The sequence below is a fragment of the Pan troglodytes genome, chromosome 3, assembly GCF_028858775.2.
Source record: "Pan troglodytes isolate AG18354 chromosome 3, NHGRI_mPanTro3-v2.0_pri, whole genome shotgun sequence".
Classification (NCBI taxonomy): Eukaryota; Metazoa; Chordata; class Mammalia; order Primates; family Hominidae; genus Pan; species Pan troglodytes.
This window is the reverse complement of record NC_072401.2, coordinates 8,678,053-8,703,016: the sequence shown is the minus strand read 5'-3', so window position 1 is coordinate 8,703,016 and position 24,964 is coordinate 8,678,053. Positions and strand designations below refer to the sequence as shown.

Sequence of the window (24,964 nt, the reverse complement as noted above, 5' to 3'; positions counted from 1 at the left end):
AGCCTGGGCAACGTAGTGAGACTTCATCTCTACAAAAAATAATTTTAAAAAATTAGCCAGGCTTGGTGGCACATGCCTGTAGTCCCAGCTACTCAAGAGGCTGAGGTAGGGTGGCTTGAGCCCAGGTGTTCGAGGCTGCAGTGAGCCGTAATTGCACCATCACGCTCCAGCCTGGGCAACAGAGCAAGACCCTGTCTCAAAAAAATAAAAGCCACAACTGATTTCCCAGTGAGGCTATGGCCAAGGCTGGATGACCGTTGTGTGCCACTCTGTGTGTGCCCATCCATACTGCTGTCTTGGGAAGGCCAAGGTCAGCCAGGTGGAGAAGGTGCCAGCCATCCACTAGACCAGGGCCAGCAAACTCAGTCCAATCCTGCCGTTCACCTGAGTGTCTTCTCTGGGTGCCTTTGTGCTTCCACAGCACAGTAGGCAGTTGCCAGAGACCATGGCCCGCAAAGCCAGTAACATCTCCCACCTGGACCCTTACGGAACACGTTTGTCGGGCTCAGCGCCTGTGCTCTGCCAAGAGCTTCTCTCCGGGAGCAGTGGCGTTTCCGGCCTCTGTGCTGAGGCACGTGGACCAGGACCAGGTGACCACGCCCTGCAGAGCGTGGCGCTGAAACGCAGAGGTGCACTCAGTTCCTCCGTTGTGGCCTTTGTTACTCTGTACTGACTGATTGCCTTTGATCCATATCATTAATGGTGTCTCCCATTCCTGGGTTCTATGCAGTGTAGCCACGGCATTTCATAATATTTTAAGGATAATTTTTTTTTTTGCATTTTAAGAAAATTCTTGAGAGTCCACTCATAGAAATTTCATGTGTCATATTGAAGAATAATTTGTCCAGTGGAATGGGAGAGTAATAAAACCACCGCCAACCGAGGAGGCTTCATATGCTTATGGCTTTTCCAAGTGCTCATAAATGCCTTCTCTATTACATGTTTTCTGGACATATTTTCCTTTACTGGAACAGCAGTTGCCCAGATAAGCCAAGGCTTAGAAACGAGCCTCTGAATGCAGTTGCTAATTCACGAGCTTCAGGGTCGTCACTTTTAAGGGCCTTTTCTACCTTGTTGGGAAGAAACAAGCCCTGGAAGTCCTGAGTGAAAAGCAGCATGGTGAGAACATTCCAGCGCACAGCAAGGGCCTCGAATCCAGGCCGGTGAAGAGATCACACATGGGCAGCAGAGCCGCACGTGCCGCTCAGGTGACCCATTGCTAGTGGGTCCTGGCAACCACACACGGGGCTGTTATGCTTTGGTCACCATGGAAATTCCCGGGAGGTGCCAAGTGTCTGGGCTTTGTTTTCCAACAGCTGAAAGACGATGCAGTTGCCCTGGTAGACGTGATCGCTCCTCCTGACTTTGTTCTGGACTCACCGATTGGCAGAGCCGATGGCGAGGTAAAGGGAGGACAGGGCCTCATGGGAGTGCCCCAAGGGTTGATGGGCATTTCTGCGGAGCGGAGATGCTCCTGTGGGTCAGGGGTCTGGTGTCTTCTGGAAAGTGGTCACACGTGGGGGAGCTTCTTGGGGAGGGCCCGGGACAAGTCAGGACTGTCTCACTCTGGTGCTTCCCCATGCTGGCTCTGTGGTTGCAGGGGACTTGCCCATCCCCTGCCTGCCTTTTCCTCCCGAGATGGGGTGGTGGCACTGCCCGCCTGCACAGGCAGAGGTTGGAGGTCCACACACTGTGACCTCTGCCCTCCTCCCACTCCCCCCGGCCTCCCCGGTCCCAGGTCTTACCCCCATCTGACCATGCTCCTGGCCCTGCAGGCCTCTCCCCCATCCCTGTCCTGGAATCCCCAGGCCCCTCTGTCCCCTCTGACCATCCATGGTTGTCACCGGGGTTACTCTCCCCTGCCCCGCTTTCCCCCAACCGCCTCCCTGTGGCTCCTCAGCTCTCCTCCTGCCCCCCATGTTCCATAATGATTCCTTCAAAGCAGATGGGGTCAGGCCGCCCCCCTGAGGGAGCCTCCATCAGCCTCCCCGACTGCCTGCCACGCCCCAGCCCCATGCAGCCACTGAATCCCTCCGAGGCCCTTCACCCCACGCTCCCCTCCTGCCCACCAGATCTAGCCTTACTGGCCTCCCCGTCTGTCGCGCCAGGCCCGTGCCCACCCCAGGGCCTTGTGCCTGCTGCTCGGGCTGCCTGGAGTGCCTTCCATTCTTTCAGTATAAGCTGACTTGCTGCCTTGGAGAGGCCTTCTCTGGCCTCCAGCTGAGGCAGTGCCCCCAGGCACTGTAGTGCTGCCCTTGCTGGCCTCATCAGTGACCTTGTGTCTCCCTCCCACCTGATGATGCCCTCGAGGAGCGATGCTCACAGGTCCACTGGGTGCCTTCCAGCACCCCACTGCTTATGGGGCTGTGTCTGTCTTCTGCTAGAGGGACTCGGCGTGTCAATGCTCATGTCCCGTGCCTGAGGTCCCCCGGCTGTGAGTCACAGGGGCTTGACCCCATCCCTGCCCCCTGGCCCCGTGACTCAGTTATTTCTGCTGAAGCACCTGCTGAAGCACCTGGGTCTCTGCCCAAATGGAGATTGAGCCTTAGTGGGCAGGACCCTCCCTCAGTCCTCAGGGAATGCTGAAGTCTGTACATGAGCCCTTACCGGCTTAGCCAGGGAGGGCCCAGCGCCTGGCCTCAGCGCGGCCCAGGCTACACCTGGGTTGGGCTAGGTGTGCCAAGAGGCAGGTAGTGCCAGGAGCCGGGTGGGCAGGGCAGGAGGTGAGAGTTCCCCGTAGTAGGAGAGGCAGGGATGGTCATCTCTGCAGAGGGCCTGCTGTCCTGCATCGGGGACTGACCACTGACCATCCGCAGAGCCCATACAGCCCAGATGATCACTGCCGCTGAGAGCTGAGAGCCAGAGAAGCCCAGTGGGTTTCCCAGCCAGGGAGTGGCAGAGCCAGGATTTGAAGAGACTGTGCCCTGCTGTAGGGAGAGAAGACTTGGGGGGAGCCTTGGGTCCTGGGGGAGTGCATAGGAGGGGGACTTGCCCTACCCACCTCCCTGGGAGAGGCAGTCTCCCCGGGAGGTGGGGGCTCACCAGGCAGACAGGCATTCGAAGAGACACTGGAGCCAGACCCGCCATGGAGGACCCCCGAGCACACGGGACTGTCTGCCCCGTGCAGGAGAAGCCGGAGCGGCCTTGAGCGTCTACCTGCTGCGCCTTGCTCTGCAGAGGCAGGCCCGTCTCTGAGGCAGGGAACGACCAAGGAAAGGAGAGACCTTGCCCATGATGGAGGGGCCCCCTGGCTCTGGGTTCCATAGTTAAAACCAGAGCCAGCTGGAGGTGTCGCTGGCAGGATGGTTTATTAAATGTGCATTCCTGGCTGAGCATGGTGGCTCACACCTGTTATCCTAGCACTTTGGAAGGCTGAGGCGGGCGGATCCCTTTAGCCCAGGAGTTTGAGACCAGCCTAGGCAACATACTGAAACCCCGTCCATAAAAATTACAAAAACTGAGGTGAGAGGATCCCCTGAGCTTGGGGAGGTCGAGGCTGTGGTGGGCAGTGATCGCGCCACTGCACTCCAGCCTGGCCAACAGGGTGAGACCTCATCTCAAAAAAAAATAAATAAATAAAAATAAAAGTGCATTCCTTCCAGTTGCAAGGAACTGGTGTATTAACCAGGAGCTGCCAGGTGAGAAATTCACTATAAGCGAACAAACAGAGCTGCAGGGGAGTTGAGACCATCCTTAAACCAAGCCCGCTGCTCCAAACTGTGAAACATAAGCTGGAACCTAGGCCCTGTGGAGCAGCAGCCTGGGTCTGTGTCTGTGGAGCCCAGAGTAGCAGAGTGGGGAGGAGGGGTTGCTAAGTGCATTTAGCGGGTGCAGGCAGAGGGGTTTCTTCTCAATAAAATGGGTCAGCGTAAGCTGGATGCAAAATAGACCACCTCCCCAGGCCCTGGAGATGGTCTGGGCTGCCCCTTTCCACCCTGCACGGGTGAAGTGTCTGCTCAGCTGCCCTTCGCCCTTCATTTGTACAGCCTTCCTCCAAGACAGGAGCGTCTCTCCCCATCTTCCCAGTGAGGCCACTTAGGCTGAGAGCAGTGAAGTCTGCACCTCCCGTAGGGGAGTGCTGGCCCGGGGCAGGACCAGAGGAGCAAGGTGTGGTGGCCCAGGTCCAGAAATCAGCCAGTAAGGGCCACTTGGCGAGGGCATCCTGCTGCTGGTGGCCACGTGCCACCTGTGCGGCCTGTAGCGGCCTGGGGTGTGAGAGCAGATTTCAGAGCAGCAGTCGATGCAGCCTTGCAGCATCCTGCGGTGGCTGCAGTTACTAAGAAACAGCGTGTCCACTGCCACGATCAGTTCCTTTTTTTTTTTTTGAGATAGGATCTCACTCTGTCACCCAGGCTGGGGTGCAGTGGCATAATCTCGGCCCACTGCAGCCTCAACCTCCTGGGCTCAAGTGATCCTCCCACCTCAGCCTCCCAAGTAGCTAGGACTACAGGTGAACTCCTCCATGCCCAGTTAATTTTTTGCTTTTTTTTTTTTTTTTTTTGTAAAGATGGGGTTTCGCCGTGTTGCCCAGGCTGGTCTCAAGCTCCTGAGCTCCAGTGATCTGCCTTCCTCAGCCTCCCAGAGTGCAGGGATTACAGGAACGAGCCACCTCACCCAGCCAATAATTTCCAAAGAAGAGGGCGAGGGGTGATTTTCATTATAAATGTGTTTTATAGTACTTTATAATTGAATTGTCCTAATTGTTTTCTACTAGAAAAAAAAGAAAATATTCATATAAATTTAAACCATTTTAAAATTTCTCTAAAAAGTGACAGAGAATTTCCTGTGCTTTTTTGTTATTGTTGTTGTTGTTTGTTTTGAGACGGAGTTTTGCTCTTGTTGCCCAGGCTGGAGTGCAGTGGTGCGATCTCGGCTCACTGAAACCTCTACCTCCCAGGTTCAAGTGATTCTCCTGCCTCAGCCTTCCGAGTAGCTGGGATTACAGGCATGCACCACCACACCTGGCTAATTTTGAATTTTTTTTTAGTAGAGATGGGGTTTCTCCATGTTGGTCAGGCTGATCTAAAACTCCCGACCTCAGGTGATCTGCCTACCTCGGCCTCCCAAAATGCTGGGATTACGGGCGTGAGCCACTGTGCTCAGCCGAATTTCCTGTGTTTTTAACAAAAACTTTGAGGAGTTGCATTTGCACACTCAGCCGTCTAGGAATCTTCTCCTTCTTATTTCTTCGTCTTCACTTGCTGTGTACGTGTTGTTTGCAGCTCTACAAAAACCTCTGGGGCGCTGTCCTGCAGGAAAGCAAGGTGTTGGAGCGGGCATCCTGGTGGCCAGAGTTTTCTGTGAACAAACCTGTCATAGGAAGTCTGAAATCGAAGCTCTAGTGGGACTGGCACACATTCAGCCAAGTCTAATGAAACGAAGGGAACTAATCAGACTTGGACCTCAACTTCTGATTCCAGAACACGCCGGAGATTGCTGCTGCTTTCTGAGCCCGCACCTGTGCGCCTAAACTGCTGATTGGCCTCAACCGCCCAGGCGGACGGGAGGGAGGCGCCCGGCCGGCTGGACTAATCTGGGATTGCGGTGATTTGCAGCGTGGAAAAGAAATACAGATGATCATGTCTACCTGATGCGCTGTGGGTTTTTTGATAATTAGAATTTCGCACATTCAGTTTTCAGGGTTCAGCTCCTTTCTCTAAAGTAGACAGCCCATTGTCAGGGATCTTCTGGTCAGACAACCTGTGATTCATCTAGATTTTTTACCGAGCTCCACTTCATTGAGAAGTCAATGATGCCAGTCTGGTTCTTTGTCAACTCTCCCTCGGCTTTGTCACATAATCGAATTATGTCATAACCTTATTAATTTGCACATAGATCATCTGAATGTCATGGTTTAAGACTTAAGGAGGAACATCTGTTTGATTACTTTCTTTTGTGGAACTGGAAATTTCCATCGAGGAAATGTTTTTTTAAAAAGTCTAATGATTTGAATGGGCAATTCAGTCTCCAACCGCCCCCCTCCCCCTGCCGCCAGTTATATACAAATCACTTTATTGGTAACATGTTTGATTTGTTTGTCCCTGCAGAGTCTACCCAGCAAGTCCTTGCACACATGTGGCCTGTCCCCACGGCGCTGGCCACAGCCTGATTGCAGCAGACCGGGGCCATCAGTGCACGCCTCCCCCGGTCACTCCTGCTCCCCGCAGGGCCATGGGCTTGGCTGCCCTTCCCAGTGTTAGGTTCCCGGAGCAGTGCTGTCTTTGCATCTGGGTCCTGCTTCTTAACCTCTGATCAGCTCAGGGCACGGAAGGCCTTCGTCATCAGTAGCAGGGAGTTGGGTCACTCTGGTGCCCCCTGACCCCCGTGGCCACACTCGTATCACCACAGCCCATCAAACAGATGTAACCCAGCGTGTCTCAGGACGGTGCCGAACCAAATAAGACCAGTTCTTATTTTTCCAGGTAGCCCAGAGAACTTTTGAGCGTCTGAAGGGCATGGTCCAGAATGTTTTTAAAAACTGAATTGCCAGCACTGGAAATCACTTCTGAAGCTCTCATGTTAGAAAAGGGGCAGGACACCACCCCCCCACCACATCCCACCCCTCTGGGGCTCCAGGGGCATCTGAGGGGTAATTAGTGACTTCTTTGATGAGCACCTACCGCCTGCCAGCACCTTGCTGAGCACTCAGGATTCATCATCTCGTGGGACCCTCAGCCAACCGTGTGGGGTGAGTTGTGCCGTTTGCTGCATCTGCAGAGGAGGAGACTGGTCCCAATAGGCTGGACACTGCCGCAGGCAGACAGCAGGAGGTGGCCAAGCGGGACCAGAAGCCATGGGACCTCCCTGGTGCCTGAGTGCCCCAGCACAGGGCTGAGACGCAATAGGTAGGTGCTGGTATCCATTGTCACTCGAACCCAGGAGCATCCCCACCTGAATTCATCTTACTCTGGTTTAGAAGCTTCCTTGGGTTTAAACAAAGTCTTCGTGGGTTACATGTGTTTTGTCTATGATACTCTTCCTGCCTTCAGAGAGAATGGGAATGAGAGTGCTCAGGCCCTTGGCGAATTAGATGGAGCAGTTCCGAGTACAAACCCAGAGAACACGTCAGTGGTGCCTGCCAGTGTCGGAGGGGCTCATTCCCCACTGAGGCTGCCACCCACAGGCCTCACGGGCCCGGGGTGCCCAGCCCCACTGCCTGGGGGTCCCAGCCCAAGAGCAGTTGGGCCTGGGTGGGCTGTCAACTGGGGTCACGCAGATTTCCACCAGGGGTCCCCCTCACAGGACGCCTCAGGCCGTGTGTGTGTGGACGGCTCCTTTACCTAGACCTGTAGCTTTTCTAAACGAGAAGGAACAGGCTCCCAAGTCCTCTGATGTGCCCGCAGCTAGATTCTAGGTGGTGGCCAGCCTGAGTTAGAGTCACGGTCACTCCTGCCTCACCGCCCTCCAGAGCAGGCCCCAGCTGTCCTTGTCTCCCGAGTAACAGCTTTGGGCATCTCCGGAGGGGTTTTCATGTTTTGCCTTTTTTATCACTTGGGACTTTGGTTTGTGGTCTAGTCCAGCCTTTGGTCTGAAACTACCTGTTTTTCCACCAGCAGGTCACAGAAGTTGTTCAAGGTCAAGGGTATGTTCAAGGTTTACAGAAAAAAACACATTTGACTTCGGTGTCACATATGACGGGTTCTCATGCAGGAGAGCTTTGTGATGTCACGTTGTCACCATGTCACACATGACGGGTTCTCATGCAGGAGAGCTCTGCGATACCTGTGGCCATGATGTCACCATGTCAGACACAATGGGTTCTCGTGCAGGAGAGCTTTGCGATGCCACGATGTCACCATGTCAGACACGACGGGTTCTTATGCAGGAGAGCTTTGCGATGCCACAATGTCACCATGTGGTTTGCATTTTCATATCCACCTGTTGGAAAGGTCCTCATTCCCCAACTGTGGGAGCTGGCACACTTTACTGGCAGTGTTGACAAAAAGCCAAGCTCTGTGAAATATTTGAAGAGGTTTATTCTGAGCCAAATGTGAAGACTATGACCTGTGACACAGCCCTGGGAGGTCCTGAGAATAGCTGCCTAAGATTGCTGGGTTACAGCCTGATTTTATACATTTTAGGGGGACAGAAGTTAGAGGCAGAGAGGTCAGTCAGTACATGGAGGGTGCACATTGGTTCAGCCCAGAAAGGTCTGAAAACAGGCTTCTAGGTATAGGTGTGTTACAGGAAAAGGGACCCCATCTGGACCCCAAGAGAGGGTTCTTGGATCTCATGCAAGAAAGAATTCAGGGTGAATCCATAGAGTAAAGTGAAAGCAAGTTTATTAAGAAAGTAAAGGAATAAAAGAATGGCTACTCCGTACAGCAGCCCCAAGGACTGCTGGTTGCCCATTTTTATGGTTATTTCTTGGTGATATAATAATCAAAGGGTGGATTCGTGCCTCCCCGTTTTAGACCTTGTAGGGTAACTTCCTGACGTTGCCATGGCGTTTGTAAACTGTCATGGCGCTGGTGGGATTGTAGCAGTGAGGACAACGAGAGGTTACTCCTCATGGCCATCTTGGTTTTGGTGGGTTTTAGCCGACTTCCTTACTGCAACCCATTTTATCAGCAAGGTCTTTATGACCTGTATCCTGTGCCGACCTCATCTCATCCTGTGACTTAATGCCTTAAGTGTCTGGGAATGCAGCCCAGTAGGTCTCAGCCTCATTTTACCCAGCTCCTATTCAAGATGGAGTTGCTCTGGTTCACATGCCTCTGACATTTCTCCCCTCCCTTTTATAAGACAACCTTTAATCCTAAGGGTTGCAGAGGGATGAAGATCCATCTTCTGTAACTTCTTCAGGGTGAATAGGTTCCATGATACTCCTGCCTATTAAGGTCTCTTCTGTTCAGGGTAGAGAAGAGCTCAGCCATAAAGCCTTGGAATGGTGAGAGCCATTCATAACTCTTGAGTTCTCACAAAAGGTGATATCTGAAAGATTATTAAGTGTTTAAGAAAACATTCAGTAAGCTTGTCCTATATTCCTACACAAAGAGTACAACAGCAATATAACAGAATAAGCAAAGCTATCCCAAGTGAAGTAAATTAGAAGGCTTTCCATGAACTGGGCATGTTGGAACTAAGCTGACATGGGGCTGTTAGCTGATTCTGATGTGCCCAGAATTAGAATACTGATCCAGATGTTTACATTACCCATCCCTCTTGTTTCTTCTGAGCAGCAGCCAGAGATCACTGGTTGGTTCACAGGAATAAGCAGGGTTAGCCTAAATTGCAGAAACAAACTTAAAAACAACGATGAAACTAGAATTTAAGAAGTGTACCATAGTTCTTGAAACATAATTTCTCTCTCTAGTTTCCCATTTTCCATTTTTACTGAAAACAAATCTTGGTAAGACTGATTTTATTATACTTGGCCTGATTGTTTGTATAAAGTACAGCAAGAATAATTATTTTTCACATAAGCTCTTTTTAAATTGGCTTTGATGGAACTCTGTTCCATAGAAGGAATCTCAGATAAGACTTTTTTAGAGCCAGGCCCTGCCATGGGTTTGTACCCTCAAATACCTATGAGTTGAGTAAATTCCTCTCCTCTTGAGCCTCAAGATAGCTTGGGGCTACTGGACCTGTTAGAAAGTGATATTCTTCACTTACCACAGGTCAGGAACCCCATACAGGGACTGTGAAGATAAGGTATGAGCATTTTGCCAAGGGGCTTTTATTGGCTTTACAAGTCAAGTTTGATTCCTTAATGCAAAGCATCCCATTCCAGTTAAAGCCTTGGTAAAATAACCAGTTTTTCCAATTGTGTCCTGTTACAAAAGAAATCAGATGTTTATTGCACTTATGCAAATAACTATATTGCCATTAAATTAAGAATACTCACAAATAGTTTCCAAATTCTGGAGAAAACAGAGAGAAATATGCTCCAAATTTTGTTCACAGGAGTATATTTTACTCAATTGCTAAAAGCTGTACATAGCTCAAAAGAAAAGTTTCCTTGACTCTGAAAAACAAAACAAAGGATCAGCAACATTTTAAGTAAAGTTAAAAACATTACTTCAGTTTTTTATTGGTTCAGTTAATTTAGTTAACTCCTGTTTTGCTTGATATTCATGAACATTTCAGCTCTCTATGAGAGTTCTGAAAGTTTTTCCTCCATTCTAATATCACAATTTCCAAAGTTATTAAAAACCTGCTTTTAAGAACCCCTGTGAGAGCTCCATAGTTGGTTATAAACCACCTTCTAAAAAGGATTAAAACAAGGTAACAATTGTCTGTGGATAACAAAATATTTTAGGGCAGCCACAATCAAAAACATGAAATTTGGTTACCTTTGTGGCATGCAATGATTTTATGTAACAATTATAATTATTAATAACATACAGTAAGTCACATTAGAATTAGAGGATTTTCCCATACTTTTGGAACATATACCAATAACACATTTATACAAATAACAGCCCAAAGAAAACCAAACACCATTTCACATTTGATAATGCTTCCTGAGCGATTTTTGTACCAAATAAGCCAAACGTCACTGTTGCATTAGTGCACTGTTGATGTCAAAGCCAATTAATTCTTAATGAAATCTTATAGACAAATGTGTTCAAACTTAATCAGTTTGGCCATAAGGTAAGTTTCTCATAAGCCTTTGATAACCCTTTACACATTTTTATTAAAGAGCAGGTCATAGGCAGGTTTTTGCTCGAAGAAAAAACCTGTTATGCCTTTATTCCCATGTTCAGTTTACAGAAAAACTGAATAATACCCCTTTAACTTTAGCCCATTTGTTCATACCCAGAATTTTTTTACAAGATTAACTTATCGCAAACCTTCCACAACTTGCGTAAACCTTCAGCTTGATTCTAATTTAAAACAATCCTTTTTTTTTTTTTTTTTTTTTTTTTTTTGAGATAGAGTCTCCCTCTGTCACCCAGGCTGGAGTGCAGTGGCATGATCTCAGCTCACTGCGAGCTCCGCCTCCTGGGTTCATGCCTTTCTCCTGCCTCAGCCTCCTGAGTACCTGGGACTACAGGCGCCCACAACCACGCCTGGCTAATTTTTTTTTGCATTTTTAGTAGAGACTGGGTTTCACCGTGTTAGCCAGGATGGTCTTGATCTCCTGACTTCGTGATCCGCCCACCTCGGCCTCCCAAACTGCTGGGATTACAGGCGTGAGCCACCGCGCCCGGCCTAAAACAATTCTTTAACTCTTTAATCTAGGTAAGAAAAATCCACATTTCCATGTCTTCTTATAATCTTTTACCAAAAGACACATTTCACTTTTCTTACACATCTTGCATGTAAAACTGTTTTTTTTAGCAGTCTTAATTACATGTGACGATGTTAATTGTTAGTGACTTTTACTCTTGGTGAAAACCTTGGTAAGTTGGGGATTCTAATTGTGTACCAGTTGTGGAACTTAGCCTAGGACACACCAGGCAGAAGTGCAGATAAGGGGGCTGACTCCAGCATTGCTAGGGGCGTGGCTAACTCCACATGTCCCTGGCCTTATCTAGAATCTAATGCTCCAGAGTAGGAAACTGAATAATTTTTAAAAGTCAGGTTGGGCGCAGTGGCTCACCCCTGTAATTCCAGCACTTTGGGAGGCCAAGGCAGGTGGATCACAAGGTCAGGAGATCGAGACCATCTTGGCTAACATGGTGAAACCCTGTATCTACTAAAAATACAAAAAAATTAGCCAGGCGTGGTGGCGGGCGCCTGTAGTCCCACCTACTCAGGAGGCTGAGGCAGGAGAATGGCATGAACCCAGGAGGCGGAGCTTGCAATGAGCCGAGATCGCACCACTGCCCTCCAGCCTGGGCAACAGAGTGAAACTCTGTCTCAAAAAAAAAAAAAAAAAGTCAAAGAAGCAGTTTATGACCTTAAAACATTTAGCAAACTTAATATCTCACCTGCGTAATTTAGACCAAATGTTTACACGTTTGAAGATATTTTTATTTTGCCAATAATCTTTAAAACTCCTTATTTCCCAAAGATTACTTAAGTCACATGAACTAAAAGGCATTACACTTTTTACTTTTCTGACAAAATATTTAAGCACTTATTTTTAAACCAATTAGTTAAAGCTGTTTCATTCATAAACATCACACACATAATACATATAAATACATAGAAGATAAAGAACTTATTTTCCAAGCCAGGAATTGAACCCTGAACCTGGGCCACCATTGTGAAAAGAGAAAGCATGGCCACATGGTTACAAGGTCAAGCTCCCAAGAATGTAGAAGACAAGAAGGAAACCTCATCTAGTTTTTTGAGGGACCTGCAGCAAAGTTTGTAACTGACCAGTTTGCTGAGCTGTCTTGAAAAGCAGGCTTAAAGGTGTCCTAAGTCCGTGCTCTATCCTAAGGTACTCCTCTTTATGACAGAGCAATACAGAAAGACACGCAAAGCACACCAGACCTGGTTGGCTACAGCTTAAGACTAGCCTCACAAATCCTTTATTCCATTAATCAAAACTTTACAGGACATAAACAATTATTTTTACAATTTATTCAACCAGTTTGCACAGAGAGAGAAAAGCATTGCCTGAGGCAGGATGGGGAAGGCGAGGCACTCAGGGAGGTCAGAGAAAGACCCATCCATTGCAGCAACACTGAAAAGTTTAGGTGGCTGCTTGTCAGTCATGAAGGGATCTTTTCCAGCAGTCCTGTCAGCTCCCAAGTTTCCCCGTTTAAGGAGGAAAAAACTTCCCAAGTCCTACAATCCTGTACATGGCTAATTCTGTCACTCACAGCCATCAGCAAAGAGTGCAAGGCAGATTAATCCCAAGAGAATAGCAGTTAACATCCCATAGTGCCAAACCTGTTCTTAGCCAGAAGGGACTTTACCGAGAGAGACCTTACTGAGAGGGGCCTCTAACCCCCTAAATCTGAGAAGGGCCTCTAACCCTCCTGAGGTGGGCCTCTAACCCAAGGTTGAGCAAGCATCCTTACCTTTCCTTAAGAGGGGCCTCTAACCCACTGTGTCTTAGGACAGACTCTAACTCCCCTACGTTGGGCCTCTAACCCAATCCCATCCTTTACCCAGGTACCCCACCACTTATTCAAAGTCGGCCAACCAGTGGTGCAGTCTACTTCTTTTGGGTTGAGGGGTCTCCTCAGTATCGTCCCTTCCATGATTCACCAGAAAGACGTTACCAGACCCTACCACTTACCCAAAGTTACCCTTTGGGTCGGGGGTTTCCACACTATAGTCACTTCTGTGGTCGCCAGAAAGATGTTACGGGACCCCACCACTTAACCAAAGTAAACCTTTGAGTGAAGGGTTTCCACACTGTCGTTTTTTCCATGGTCACCAGAAAGATGTTACAAGAAAGGGGTCCCAATCCAGACCCCGAGAGAGGGTTCTTGGATCTCATACAAGAAAGAATTCAGTGCAAGTTCATGAAGTGAAAGCAAGTTTATTAAGAAAGTAAAGGAATAAAAAAAGGGCTACCCATAGACAAAGCAGCCCTGAGGGCTGCTGGTTGCCCATTTTTATGGTTATTTCTTGATGATATGCTAATCAGGGTGTGGATTATTCATGCCTCCCCTTTTTAGACCATATAGGGTAGCATCCTGACGTTGCCATGGCACCTGCAAACTGTCATGGTGCTGGTGGGAGTGTAGCAGTGAGGATGACCAGAGGTCACTCTTGTGGCCATCTTGGTTTTGGTGGGATTTAGCCAGCTTCCTTATTGCAGCCTGTTTTATCAGCAAGGTCTTTATGACCCGTATCTTGTGCTGACCTCCTATCTCATCCTGTGACTTAGACTACCTAACCATCTGGGAATGCAGCCCAGCAGGTCTCAGCCTCATTTTACCCAGCTCATATTCAAGATGGAGTTGCTCTGGTTCACACGTCTCTGACAGGTAGATTCAAAAATTTCCTGATTGGCAATGGGTTGAAAGAGTTAAGCTTTGTCTAAAGAGTTGAACTCAGCTTGAGTTAAGGTGGGGGCGGGGGTGGTTGTGGAAGCCAAGGTTTTTCTTATGTTGATGAAGCCTCCGGATAGCAGGCTTCAGAGAGAATAGATGTGCATGTCTCTTATAGGCCCTTAAAAGGTGTCGGAGTCTCCAGAAAAAGCCTAATAAGGGAAGCAGATTCTCTGCAGAATGCACATTTCCCCCATGAGAGACAGATTTGCAAGGGCCATTTCAACATATGTCAAGGAAGTATATTTTGGGGTAAAATACTTTGATTCCTTCGGGGCTACTATGTGTCATGTGATGCTATACCGGAGTCCCGTTGAATTGGGTATCTTATTGCTACAGAGAGTCTGTTTTGTCAGTCTAGGATATCTGTTTTTATTTTAATGTTGGTCAGTTGTGTCTAAATTCCAGAGCGGGGCAGGTATAATGGGGCATCCCCAGCCCTCCTTCCCATTCATGGCCTGAACTGGTTTTTCAGGTTTCTTTGGGTCCCGGTGGCTGCAAGGGGATGCACTCAGTTGGCTGGGGGACTTAGAATTTTAGTTTTGGTTTACAGCAGGATTTGATGGGCATGCATATTTATCAATGTGAAAGTGTTGTCTGTGGGCGGCGGAGGGCTTGGGCCGTGTCCAGGCCACGCGCTGCAAGGGTGCAGCCCCCACACACGGTCCCTGCTCCTAAAGCTGTTGCCCCCACTGCAAGAGTGGAGTAGGTTGAGGTGTAGCCATGACATTCTAGAAACTACATTTTTTGTAATAGTCATTTTGAAAATAAGACATTTGAAAATACTGTGCAGCAAAAACTTGAATAATTGGAATAAAAATGTTCAGTTTAATGTCATTGCTTGCTGCCACCGTTTTCTGATTGTAAAACTAATGTGATTATTAGGTACTATTTTGGTAATGTAGAAAACTTTAAAGATGAAAATAGATATCACTTATAACTCCACATGGAGAAATAGTTGCCCCTCCAATTTAATTGATTTACTTTTGGGCCACAGGGGCCCAGAATTTGATTCATTGTACTCCTTGGTTCATGCCAGTGTTCCTGCACCCAGCACTGAAGCTGAACATTGACAGTGACTTGCCCCTGCCCCAGAGTCCTCCCTGCATTCCCCTCGAGGGCCCCCGTCTCCTGGCCCTGGTGTCCGCTTTCCTCTCAGCTGCCAGGAACGTGTTAGTGTGCCCTGTTCTCCTTTCCCTCACCTGCTGGCTTCATGTTAGCATGCACCATTCTGCTCACTTTCTTCCTCTCACCTGCCAGGATCATGTAAGCATGCACCGTTCTGCACACTTTCTTCCTCTCACCTGCCGGGATCACGTTAGCATGCACCGTTCTGCACACTTCCTTCCCCTCATCTGCCAGGGTCATCTTAGCATGCACCATTCTGCACACTTTCTTCCTCTCGCCTGCTGGGATCATGTTAGCGTGCACGGTTCTGCATACTTGCTTCCCCTCACCTGCCAGGAACAGGTTAGTGTTCCCCATTCTGCACACTTTCTTCCTCTCACCTGCCGGGATCATGTTAGCGTACACCATTCTGCACACTTTCTTCCTCTGTGTACGTGTGTGTGGTTTTCCTTTCAGAAATGGGTCATACTCTGTGGACATCTTTTTCCACTTAAAGTGATGGCACCGCCATTTTCCCAGTCAAGTAACATGAATGTACAAGATTAGCAAACTTCCTCCTGAGAGATGGAGAGTTCAAGCCTTCTGCTCCGTGGCAGCCATCCGTGCACATGCATCACTGTGCGTGAGCTGGTCCCAGTGGCTTGCTGAGACACGCTCTGCACAGGGGAGATTTCTGATACCACCAGGGTGGGAGGCAGTGGGGCAGGTAGAGCCACAAGTGGGGATGAGGGAGCAGAGTCTAGGGCAGGCTCCTGGATGGACACCAGCTACACTATCTATTGGATGTGGGACTTCCCTCACTGATGAAATGAATAAGAGAATCTTCCTCATCCTGCTGTTGTTGGCGTTAAAACGGGTTAATGCATGAAAGCAACAAAGCCCGGCCTGCAGACAGCACTTGGTAAGTCTCCTCTTCCCAGCATGTTCAACAGGAAGCCCTCATTCCCTCTAGAATGTAGGAGTCTTGCCAGCGGTGGCCTGTTTGTTCTCTGCCTGTTGCCGACCTGATGAGAACATAAAATTGGTGTCTTCTGTATAGATTTCCTTCTTATTGCCCCTCCTGTGGCTGAACATATCTTCCCCTGTGCTTGAAGTCTGTTCATATATGTTCTGCTGTGATAACTGCCCATTCTTGTTCTCTATCTAAGAAGGCATTTAGTTTTGAAAATATTTTGTTGGCTTGTAAGATATTTGTACATATTAAGCACAGCAAACCTGTAACATACTCACTATAAATCATTATTCCTCATGCATCATTTGCCATTTAACTGTATTTTTTTCCTTGTTGATGTAACCTGCTATAGTTTACATTTTTAAATCAGAAATACATGCACATTTTAAAACGAAGACTCTTATGCTCTAGCCTTTGAGGTCATGCTTGGAAAGTCCTTTCTCACACCAAGATTATTTACACTTTCATCTCTTTTTCTCTGAGTACGTTTCAGTGTTTAATTGACCAGGAATGTATTTCGAGGTGTGATGTGAGACAAGGATCTGAAATGCTTCGCCCACTGAATCATCATGCACTGACCGAAATGCCACCTGTATGAGTGCTAAAATAATTGTCGCGGGACCTGTGTCTGCACTGTTTAATTTTACTGTTGTTTCTCACATCAGCTTCTGTTGTTTTCATGGTTGTGGTTCTCATACTTTTAATATCTGTTGGAGCAAATCAAAAATGTCTTATGTATGTGAACTTTGGTGTTATTTGTCAAGTCTGGGCATTCTCCCACCCCCATATTAAAGAATGTTCTCTGGAGTTTGTCTGGAGGTTTTGTTTAACTTTTAGATTCACATCAGGAGAATCTATGTCTTCATGGTAAGTGGCCTTCCCATCTAAGACTATTTCTTCAAGCTGTTTGTAATAAAAAGCTGTGTGGTTTTTGTATGTTTATTTTGGTCACCTTATTGAAACCTTATTTTAATTATGACAGTTTTTCATTGATTCTCTTTGGTTTTCCTTCTCTATCATTGGCAAATAGTGATGGTTTACCCTTACCCTTCTGATATAGTTTGGCTGCGTCCCCACCCAAATCTCATCTTGAACTGTAGTTCCCATAATCCCCACGAGTCATGGAAGGGACCTGGTGGGAGGTAATTGAATCACGGGGTAGTTACCTCCATGCTGTTCTTGTGATGGTGAGTGAGTTCTCATGAGATCTGATGGTTTTATAAGGGGCATTCCTCCTTTTAATTGGCACTTGTCCTTCCTGCCGTCATGTGAAAAAGGACGTGTTTCCTTCCCCTTCCGCCATGATTGTAAGTTTCCTGAGGCCTCCCCAGCCATGCTAAACTGTGAGTCAATTAAACCTCTTTCCTTTATAAACTACCCAGTCTTGGGCAGTTCTTTATAGTAGCGTGAGAACGGACTAATACACCTTCCAAAACTTTTACCCGTCATTTAACTTTCCTGTCTAATGACATCTGCTGGCCCTGCAGGATCAATCTTTCACACCATGCTGGGGAACCATTGCTTGGTGTCTGACATTATGGGAATGCCTTCAGCCTTCGCATTAGTTTGATGCCGTGTGGACGGTGGACTGGAAAGACAGTCTTGCTTGGCAGTGGACACAAGTGTGTGCCCATGGTTGTGCCCGTGGCCAGAAATCTCTGTGACTCACCAAGGGAGATGCCTGCAGAATGAGAGAAGTTTCTTACTGTGAGCTTAAACACAGAGGGAGCTTCCTGCGGCTACACGGGGCCAGCTGGGATGCATGCCTGCAGAGACATCTCAAAACCACAGGCGGATGAAGAAGATAAAAATCAGCCAGACCCCATCATCTGTGAAAGCCCAGAAATATCTTGGGGTTGAGGTCTTTGTGGCTGTCACTGCTAAGGATCTTGATGGTGGTGGAGGCGTGGGAACTCTTTCATTTTAGGATGTGTAGTTGACATGGAGCAGCCTCTTGGAAACTTGGTTTGGATGCACTTCTGATGGCTCAGCCCAAGCGTGAATCACGTTCCCCCATCATAGTGTATCCACCCCACCCTCCAGGTTTTAGGTGGTTCCAGCCCCTGGGCTGCCAGCCAGCAGGGAGTGTCCATCTGACCAGCGTTTAGTGAACACCTAGCTACACGTAGCACTGTGTGGGGACAGCATGTGCCATAGGACCACCTCCTCGTCACCAGAAACTGTCTTCCTGCTTGACTTTGTGGGCCTTTTACTAAGACACTTCACAGGCTTTTCATGGGTCCCATGGGGCCGTGGTCCCATCTGAAGCATGCCCCAGCCATGGGTCCCCTGGAAGTCAGGGGGTCTTGGCTTCTCTCCTTGTGTGGTGGACCCTGTGGGCTTCCTGTCCAACTTCCAACCCTTCCTCCTCACTAACAGAACCCCAGTTCTGTCCACATTTCTCCCCAGATGTGGACAGCCCCAAGCCTTGGGAAGCTGCCCTGCCCCAGCACTGGCACTGGTTCGCCTTAGCTGAAGTGCCCTAGCACCTTCCATTCCCTTGGCCCCAAGGACTGGCTCAGTGATGAGGCAAAGTCCAAGGGTCCTGTTGAGTCTTAAAGACTGGCTGGGGACGTTGGGACAGAAGTGGGCTCTCACTTCCGGGGGACGTTGCCCTGGCCACTGAGGAGCTTCAGGTGGCCTCAGCCATGTTGCCACCACGATGAGACCGAAGCCACCCTATGGAGTGGGGCATGCCATGGGATTCACGGACCACAGTGGAAGCACAACTACAGGCCGTGACTGCAAGAGGACAGGGCCCTGGATGGACGACAACTCTTCCCTCTCTGGCTTGCAATTCTCCTGCAGAACTGACCGAATGCAACACCCTGGAAAAAGGAGGAAATGACCCGAACAGCCCAGGGTGTGGCCTTGGTCCTCCCAGATAGGATACTCTGCAACACGTCTGCTCGGTGAGCCCAGTGGTGCCCAGGGTATAAAAATCAGGGCAGAGCACTTCTGGGTCCCTCTGCAGTGCAAGGTGGGCATGCACAGATGCGACTCCGTCCACCCTGGGTGGCTCTCCTGAGCCCTGGGGCCATGGCTCGAGTGGAGCCCAGGCTTCTGTTTGGACTTGCTGCCTGCCTGTGAGCATCCTGTCTCTCTGGACCAGACCTAGGAACCCTGGAGGTGGCCTTCCTGGTGTGGGAGCCACCTCCTAATTGCTCGAGGCAGCTGGGCAGGGTGCGACAGACTCCTTGCACGGAGTCCCAGCATTGGCCATGGTGGGGACTGCTTGGCCCCACAGGCACGTGCAGAGGAACCCAGCTGGGTGGCTCCCCTGTGGCCCTGCCGGAGCCTCTACTCTCCATGTGAGGAGGGGAAGATGCGCTCAGTCTCTGGCCTGGGCGGGCCTGTGCCGCGTGTGCTGTGCCGTGGTCCCCGGCACTCTCGCCTTTGCATTCCCCTCTGGGGCCACTTGCTGTCATGCAGCTTACATCAGAGGGTTTCCCTTGGGCTCTGGGCTTTGATCCTAAATCTGGGAAGTCAGGGCCACTCTGCATGAGAACCCAGAACCCGGTGTTCCTGTGGCTTCCAGGAAGGCCCCACCCACCCGCACCCATTCAAGTGCAAGGACTGACCTCAGCTCATTTCCATCCCACCAGCCTGTCCAGCAGCCGCCCAGGAAGGGACTTGGTTTGCTTTGTGATGCTTGGAGGAGGATGTCCCCAGCTCTGCAGTGGTCAGTGGGAGCCCCGTGTTGTGTTGTGAAGGGAAAATGTGCAGTGACTTGTGGAAGGACCTTCCTCCATTCACCCCCTCCATTTACACCCTTGCCTAGGAGATAGACGAGGAGGTTTGCTCAGTCCCGGGCGGCTCTGTGCCCAGCCACTGCACTGAGTTTGGAGCAAGGTTTGCTCAACCTTTTATGTGGTTCACAAGCTCCATCTGAATTCTTTCAAGCAAGGAGGCCCACATTGTGCTGAACTGTTTGCTTTGCAAGAGAAAATACACATCTAGTCTTACAGGGCCGAGCACTTGGGGAATGAAAACAACCCAAGAACAGCTGCCCACGCATCCTCCCTGGGTGTTTGTTCTTCGATGCATTATTTGTTTGCCAAAAATTCTTGACATCTCTTGAATTGTTTTTTTCTTTGCTTCACAGCAAGGCTTCTAAAAACAAAATAATTTTTTAGGAACATTTTCCTACGTCGTCATCCTTAAAGACCCTAGTCGATGTCTTTTCTGCCAGCCTTTGAGACGTGGCACAGGAGCGTATAAAGCAGACAGGCTTGGGAGTTAGGCCCAGGTTCAAATCTTAACTTTGTCATTTGCTGTGAAATGGCACATTGGGAATGTTTCTTAACCTTTCCATATTGGTTTCCTCCTATGTAAAGGTTGTAGAACTACCTGCCTTCCAGAGTCCTAAGCATAGGCTGAGATAATATATGTGAAAGTCTCTAACAGTCCTGAGCACACAGAGGGGCTGTGGCTAGACTGGACCCTAGGAGCTGGGCCCAGGAATCTGTACTCCTTCTTGTACCCTTAGACATTTCTGACGGCCAGTCTCAGGACCTATGCCTATTCACTGGGCCTGAATTCTGAGGAGGAAAGGGGGGTGGTCAGTGTCCCTGGGGGCAGGAGAGGGGCCATCCGTGCGCTGGTGAAGCTGCTGAGGTGAGGACAGCAGTCCCGCCCTGTGTTCTCTGTGTCCTTGCCCGTGTGTGCCCAGGCCGGCTCTGCTCTCGGCTTCCGGTTCTCCCTCCTCAGTGTGGGGCTTTCTCAGGATCTAGGGTGGCCGCAGTGTGAGGTCTGGGCGGACCCTTGTCTGCGCATCCCAGTCCTGCACAGAAGGCCTGGCCCCTGCAGAGCCTGGCCTTTGTATCTGCGTGAGCACCACCCCCACACACCCGGCCATCTAGCCCTTCCCAACTCAGGACGGCTGGGAGGCGCTCCCCCTCTGTGCCCTCCCCACCCTTCCCCACGTCCCTGACCAGCAGCCTCTGCATGGATGTGAAGATAGTATAGGCGGCAAGACTCGAGTTTCCCCTGGCGTCAGGGTGACAGGAGCCTGTCACCTTCCGACCCAGCCGTAGCCTGTTCTCCAGAAGGAATCACTTGGTGGGCCTCTGTCACCATTGGCTGCAGCAGCCCCAGCCCTCAGGACAGCACTGACTGGGCCTGGCCACTCCTCTCAGCGGCCTGGAAGCTCGTGGAGCCCAGGACCCAGGTCTGGAGGGTCCCTGTCTCCAGCTCCCAGCACAGGGCCGCACACAAACACTGGGAAAGCACTCAGCAAGCCCTGGAGTGGAATGGGGGAATGATGAACAAGTGAGGTGAGTGAATGAAGAAGTGAGTTAATGAATTAAAGGAATGAATTGGGCAGGTCTAGATGGTGAAGCAGGAAGGGGGCCATGCTGGCCACCGCGCCAGTGCCGGACTTCCAGGCACGGCCTCGCCACTCCAACCAGTGGGTCTCTGCCCTCCCCACAGGAGACATGGGCTCTGCTGTCCCCCTACTATGGGCTGTGCATGAGGGGCCGGCTCCCCTCTGTTCCCCTGACCAGGGACGGGTGTCTCCTTGCTGTGCCTCTCGTAGGACCCGCACGTGAGGGGCTCAGCTGAGGTCAGTGGTGAGCCGAGGAGCTTGGACGGAACCACCTCTACACCAGGCAGGACGTGTGGGCAGCCGCAGAAATCTTGCTGCAGTATGCCATGGCTAGATGGAGTCTGCCAACCAGGGAAAAGTCCACTCTTCCTCTTGCAATATCATTGCATTTTAAATTCTTTAAAAACCATCACCAGGAAAAAAAATTTAAAAAGCTGCAGCTCCCTTCCAGTCCTATTAAATGAGCAAATGCTCTTTCCAGAGATCCTTACTTGCCAATTACAGTAACTGAGGAGTTTTGTAAGGTATGCATTTCTTTTCGCATATAGGAATCCTGTATAAAATAACAGAGCACTGAAGAAAGACTCTGAAACTGCCAAGGGAGGTCGGCCTGCTGCCCTCAGCCTCTGGCATTCTTCTGCATGGGATCCTGGCCTCTGGGTGAAATGTGCTAGAGCTGGGCTTCAGAAACGCAGGCAGGTTCCTCCTGGCCCCTCCAGAAGTGAGGTCAGCATGGGAGAAGCCACTCCAGGGAGGAGATGACCCTCTGCCTTTCCTGAGGGAGAGGAGGTCGGCAACAAAGACCTTGAAGGTCCCGGGTCTTCCTTTGCAAACACAATGCTGTGGGAGTCCCGGCTCTTTACATCCTTCCCTGGAATGATGACCACACAAGGTGTTACAGGTTCAGTTGCATCCCCCTACAATTTGTATGTTGAAGCCCTAACTTCCAGGAGTGCAGTGGCGCGATCTTGGCTCACGGCAACCTCTGCCTCCTAGGTTCAAGCGATTCTCCTACCTCAGCCTCCCGAGTAGCTGGAACTATAGGTGTGTGCCACCACGCCTCGCTAATTTTTTTGTATTTTTAGTAGGGACAGGGTTTCACCATGTTAGCCAGGATGGTCTCTATCTCCTGACCTCGTGATCCGCCCACCTCTACCTCCCAAAGTGCTGGGATTATAGGCGTGAGCCACCACGCCTGGCCAAGACAGGGCTTTTTAAGAGGTGATTAGGCTGGGCGCGGTGGCTCATGCCTGTCATCCCAGCACTTTGGGAGGCCAAGGTGGGTGGATCACCTGAGGTAGGGAGTTTGTGACCAGCCTGACCAACATGGATAAACCCCATCTCTACTAAAAATACAAAATTAGCCGGGCATGGTGGCTCATGCCTGTAATCCCAGCTACTCGGGAGGCTGAGGCAGGCAAATCACTTGAACCCGGGAGGCGGAGGTTGCTGTGAGCTGAGATCGCGCCATTGCACTCCAGCCTGGGTGACAAGAGCAAAACTCTGTGTCAAAAAAAAAAAAGTGATTAAGGTAAAGTGAGGTCATCAGAGTGGGCTCTAATCCAGTCTGACTGGTATCCTTATAAGAGATGAGGACACAGACACTCACAGAGCGATGACCAGGTGAGGACACGGAGGGAAGGTGGCATCTGCGGGCCGAGGAGAGAGGCCTCAGGAGAAACCAATCCTATCGACACCTTGGTCTCAGACTCTCAGCCCCCTGAGCTGTGAGAAAATAAATGTCTGTTGTTCCAGCCCCCAGTCTGTGGAACCCCACTATGGCAGCCCCGGCAGACTGATAATCATTCATTCCCTGTGGGATTTTTGTGAGCCCAGCCAGGGACCAGATGATTCCACCCACTTTATTTTATTTTATTTTATTTTATTTATTTTATTTTATTTTACAGACAGGGTCTCGCTCTGTCACCCAGGCTGGAGTACAATGGCACGAGCTCAGCTCACCACAACCTCTGCCTCCCAGGCTCAAGTGATTTCTCCTGCCTCAGCCTCCCGAGTAGCTGGGATTATAGGCACCCGCCACCATAGCCAGCCAATTTTTGTATTTTTTTAGTAGAGATGGGGTTTCACCATGTTGGCCAGGCTGGTCTTGAACTCCTGGCCTCAAATGATCCACCCGCCTCGCCCTCCCAAAGTGCTGGGATTACAGGCATGAGCCACGGCGCCCAGCTGATTCCACCCATTTTAGATAAGGAAACTGAGGCAGAGAGAGGCTTCGTGGCTCATCTGAGGTCCCTCTGACAGTGGGGCACACCATACCCTGGGACCAGGTTTCAACTTCTGGTCCAGGCTGTCACCTCCCAGAGGAAAAAATCACACGGTTTAGGGCTGCTGGATGATACAGGATGTTCAAGGGAAGCTGTGAGGAGGCACGTGCAAGACTGGGAGGCCCAGGGTACAGTTGGGGCCTGATGCAGAAGCCAGCGAGCTGCCATCTCACTTCCTCTTCCACCAGCCCTCCAGCCTCCAGAGCCCATCCTCCAGTGAGGACGTGGGCCATAGGAGGTCAGGAGCTGGCATGCAAACTCAAGTTCACCAGGCTCCAAAGTGTACTAGGCTGTCGCTGGAGAGAAACTGCAACCAATTTATGATTTACAGGGTCGTTCGTGCACATTATCTGATACCATCACCTCATGCCCATCACAAGGTCGGGATGAGCCCCGTTTTCCAGATGAGGAGACTGATTTCCAGAGAGCTCAAGTGACCAGCCTGTAGCCCCTGAGTGAGGGAGGAGAGGAGCCCTCGCTGCCTCTGCCCTGGTCTCTGCCCCAAATGAGGAGCTCCCACGGGACTGGGCACTGGGCACTGGGCGTGGGGTAGGGGACCTTGCAGTGCTGACACTCAACGCATCAGAAGGAGGTGCTGCACCACCCACCCCCCTGCCATGTGCTACAGAGAACCACAGGCAAGGGGCATGGAGACGACTCAGTGCTGTGGGCTCTGGATGTTCTGCAGCAAACTCCTCCTTCTAGAAGGTTCCTTCCCTCCGCCCTCACTTCTGAGATGGCGCTGAGTCCATGGAGGTACACAGGGAATTGATACCTGGTGCCACAGAACACCGTTGGGTGATTCTTTCTGATTCTGAGTACTTGGGACAGGCAGGGTTTTAAAGACTCAATCTAAGGAGCATGTCAAGGAACAGATTCAAGGTAGGCTTGGGGCGGTCCACCCTCACCAGGACCCATGGAGAAACAGGCAGCAGCTGGAGGCTCAGACCTCCCTCGGCTCCCCTACGGGGCGTGTTCTCTGGCTCTGCAGTGAGGTAAGCCTACCCTAACCCTAATATTAACCCTAACCCTAACCCTAACCATCACAGAAAGTGCACGGGGCAGAAAGGCAGAGGCTTGCGGTTCTGGTGGCATCTCTGTAGGGACCTCGGTTTTAGGCCCTGCCTCAGTTCCCCTGTCTGCAGCCACAATGATGAAGAGGATAACAGCTCTGGGGATGCTGCTCCCCTACCCCCAGCCCAGGCATCCCACCCCAGGCCTGGCCCACCTACCAGGAGTTCCGGGAGCCAAGACGACACTGCTCAGGAAGCTGTGACACCATCCCCAGCCCAGGGGACAGGAGCCCTTTGTGGGGACAACATGAGGCCGGCGTGGCTCCCTGCCCAGCTGCTGGCCTCAGCCCCAT

At 50.2% G+C, this 24,964-nt stretch overlaps 1 protein-coding gene across 12 annotated transcripts in view; it reads left to right on the top strand.

Annotated features, from left to right (window-relative positions):
* ACOX3 (acyl-CoA oxidase 3, pristanoyl) overlaps positions 1-5,591 on the top strand; it is a 69,147-nt gene extending 63,556 nt beyond the window's left edge. For 11 of the 12 annotated variants that reach the window (XM_063809380.1, XM_024356019.3, XM_063809382.1 and 8 more), the window contains 2 exons: positions 1,317-1,403; positions 5,223-5,591. In XM_063809380.1, coding sequence (XP_063665450.1) covers positions 1,317-1,403; positions 5,223-5,342 — 207 coding nt within the window. In that variant the 3' untranslated portion in view covers positions 5,343-5,591. Of the gene's footprint in view, positions 1-1,316; positions 1,404-5,222 lie in introns of those variants that run through there. The other variant, XR_008547428.2, reaches the window with a different exon arrangement.
* Positions 5,592-24,964: the final 19,373 nt, after the last annotated feature.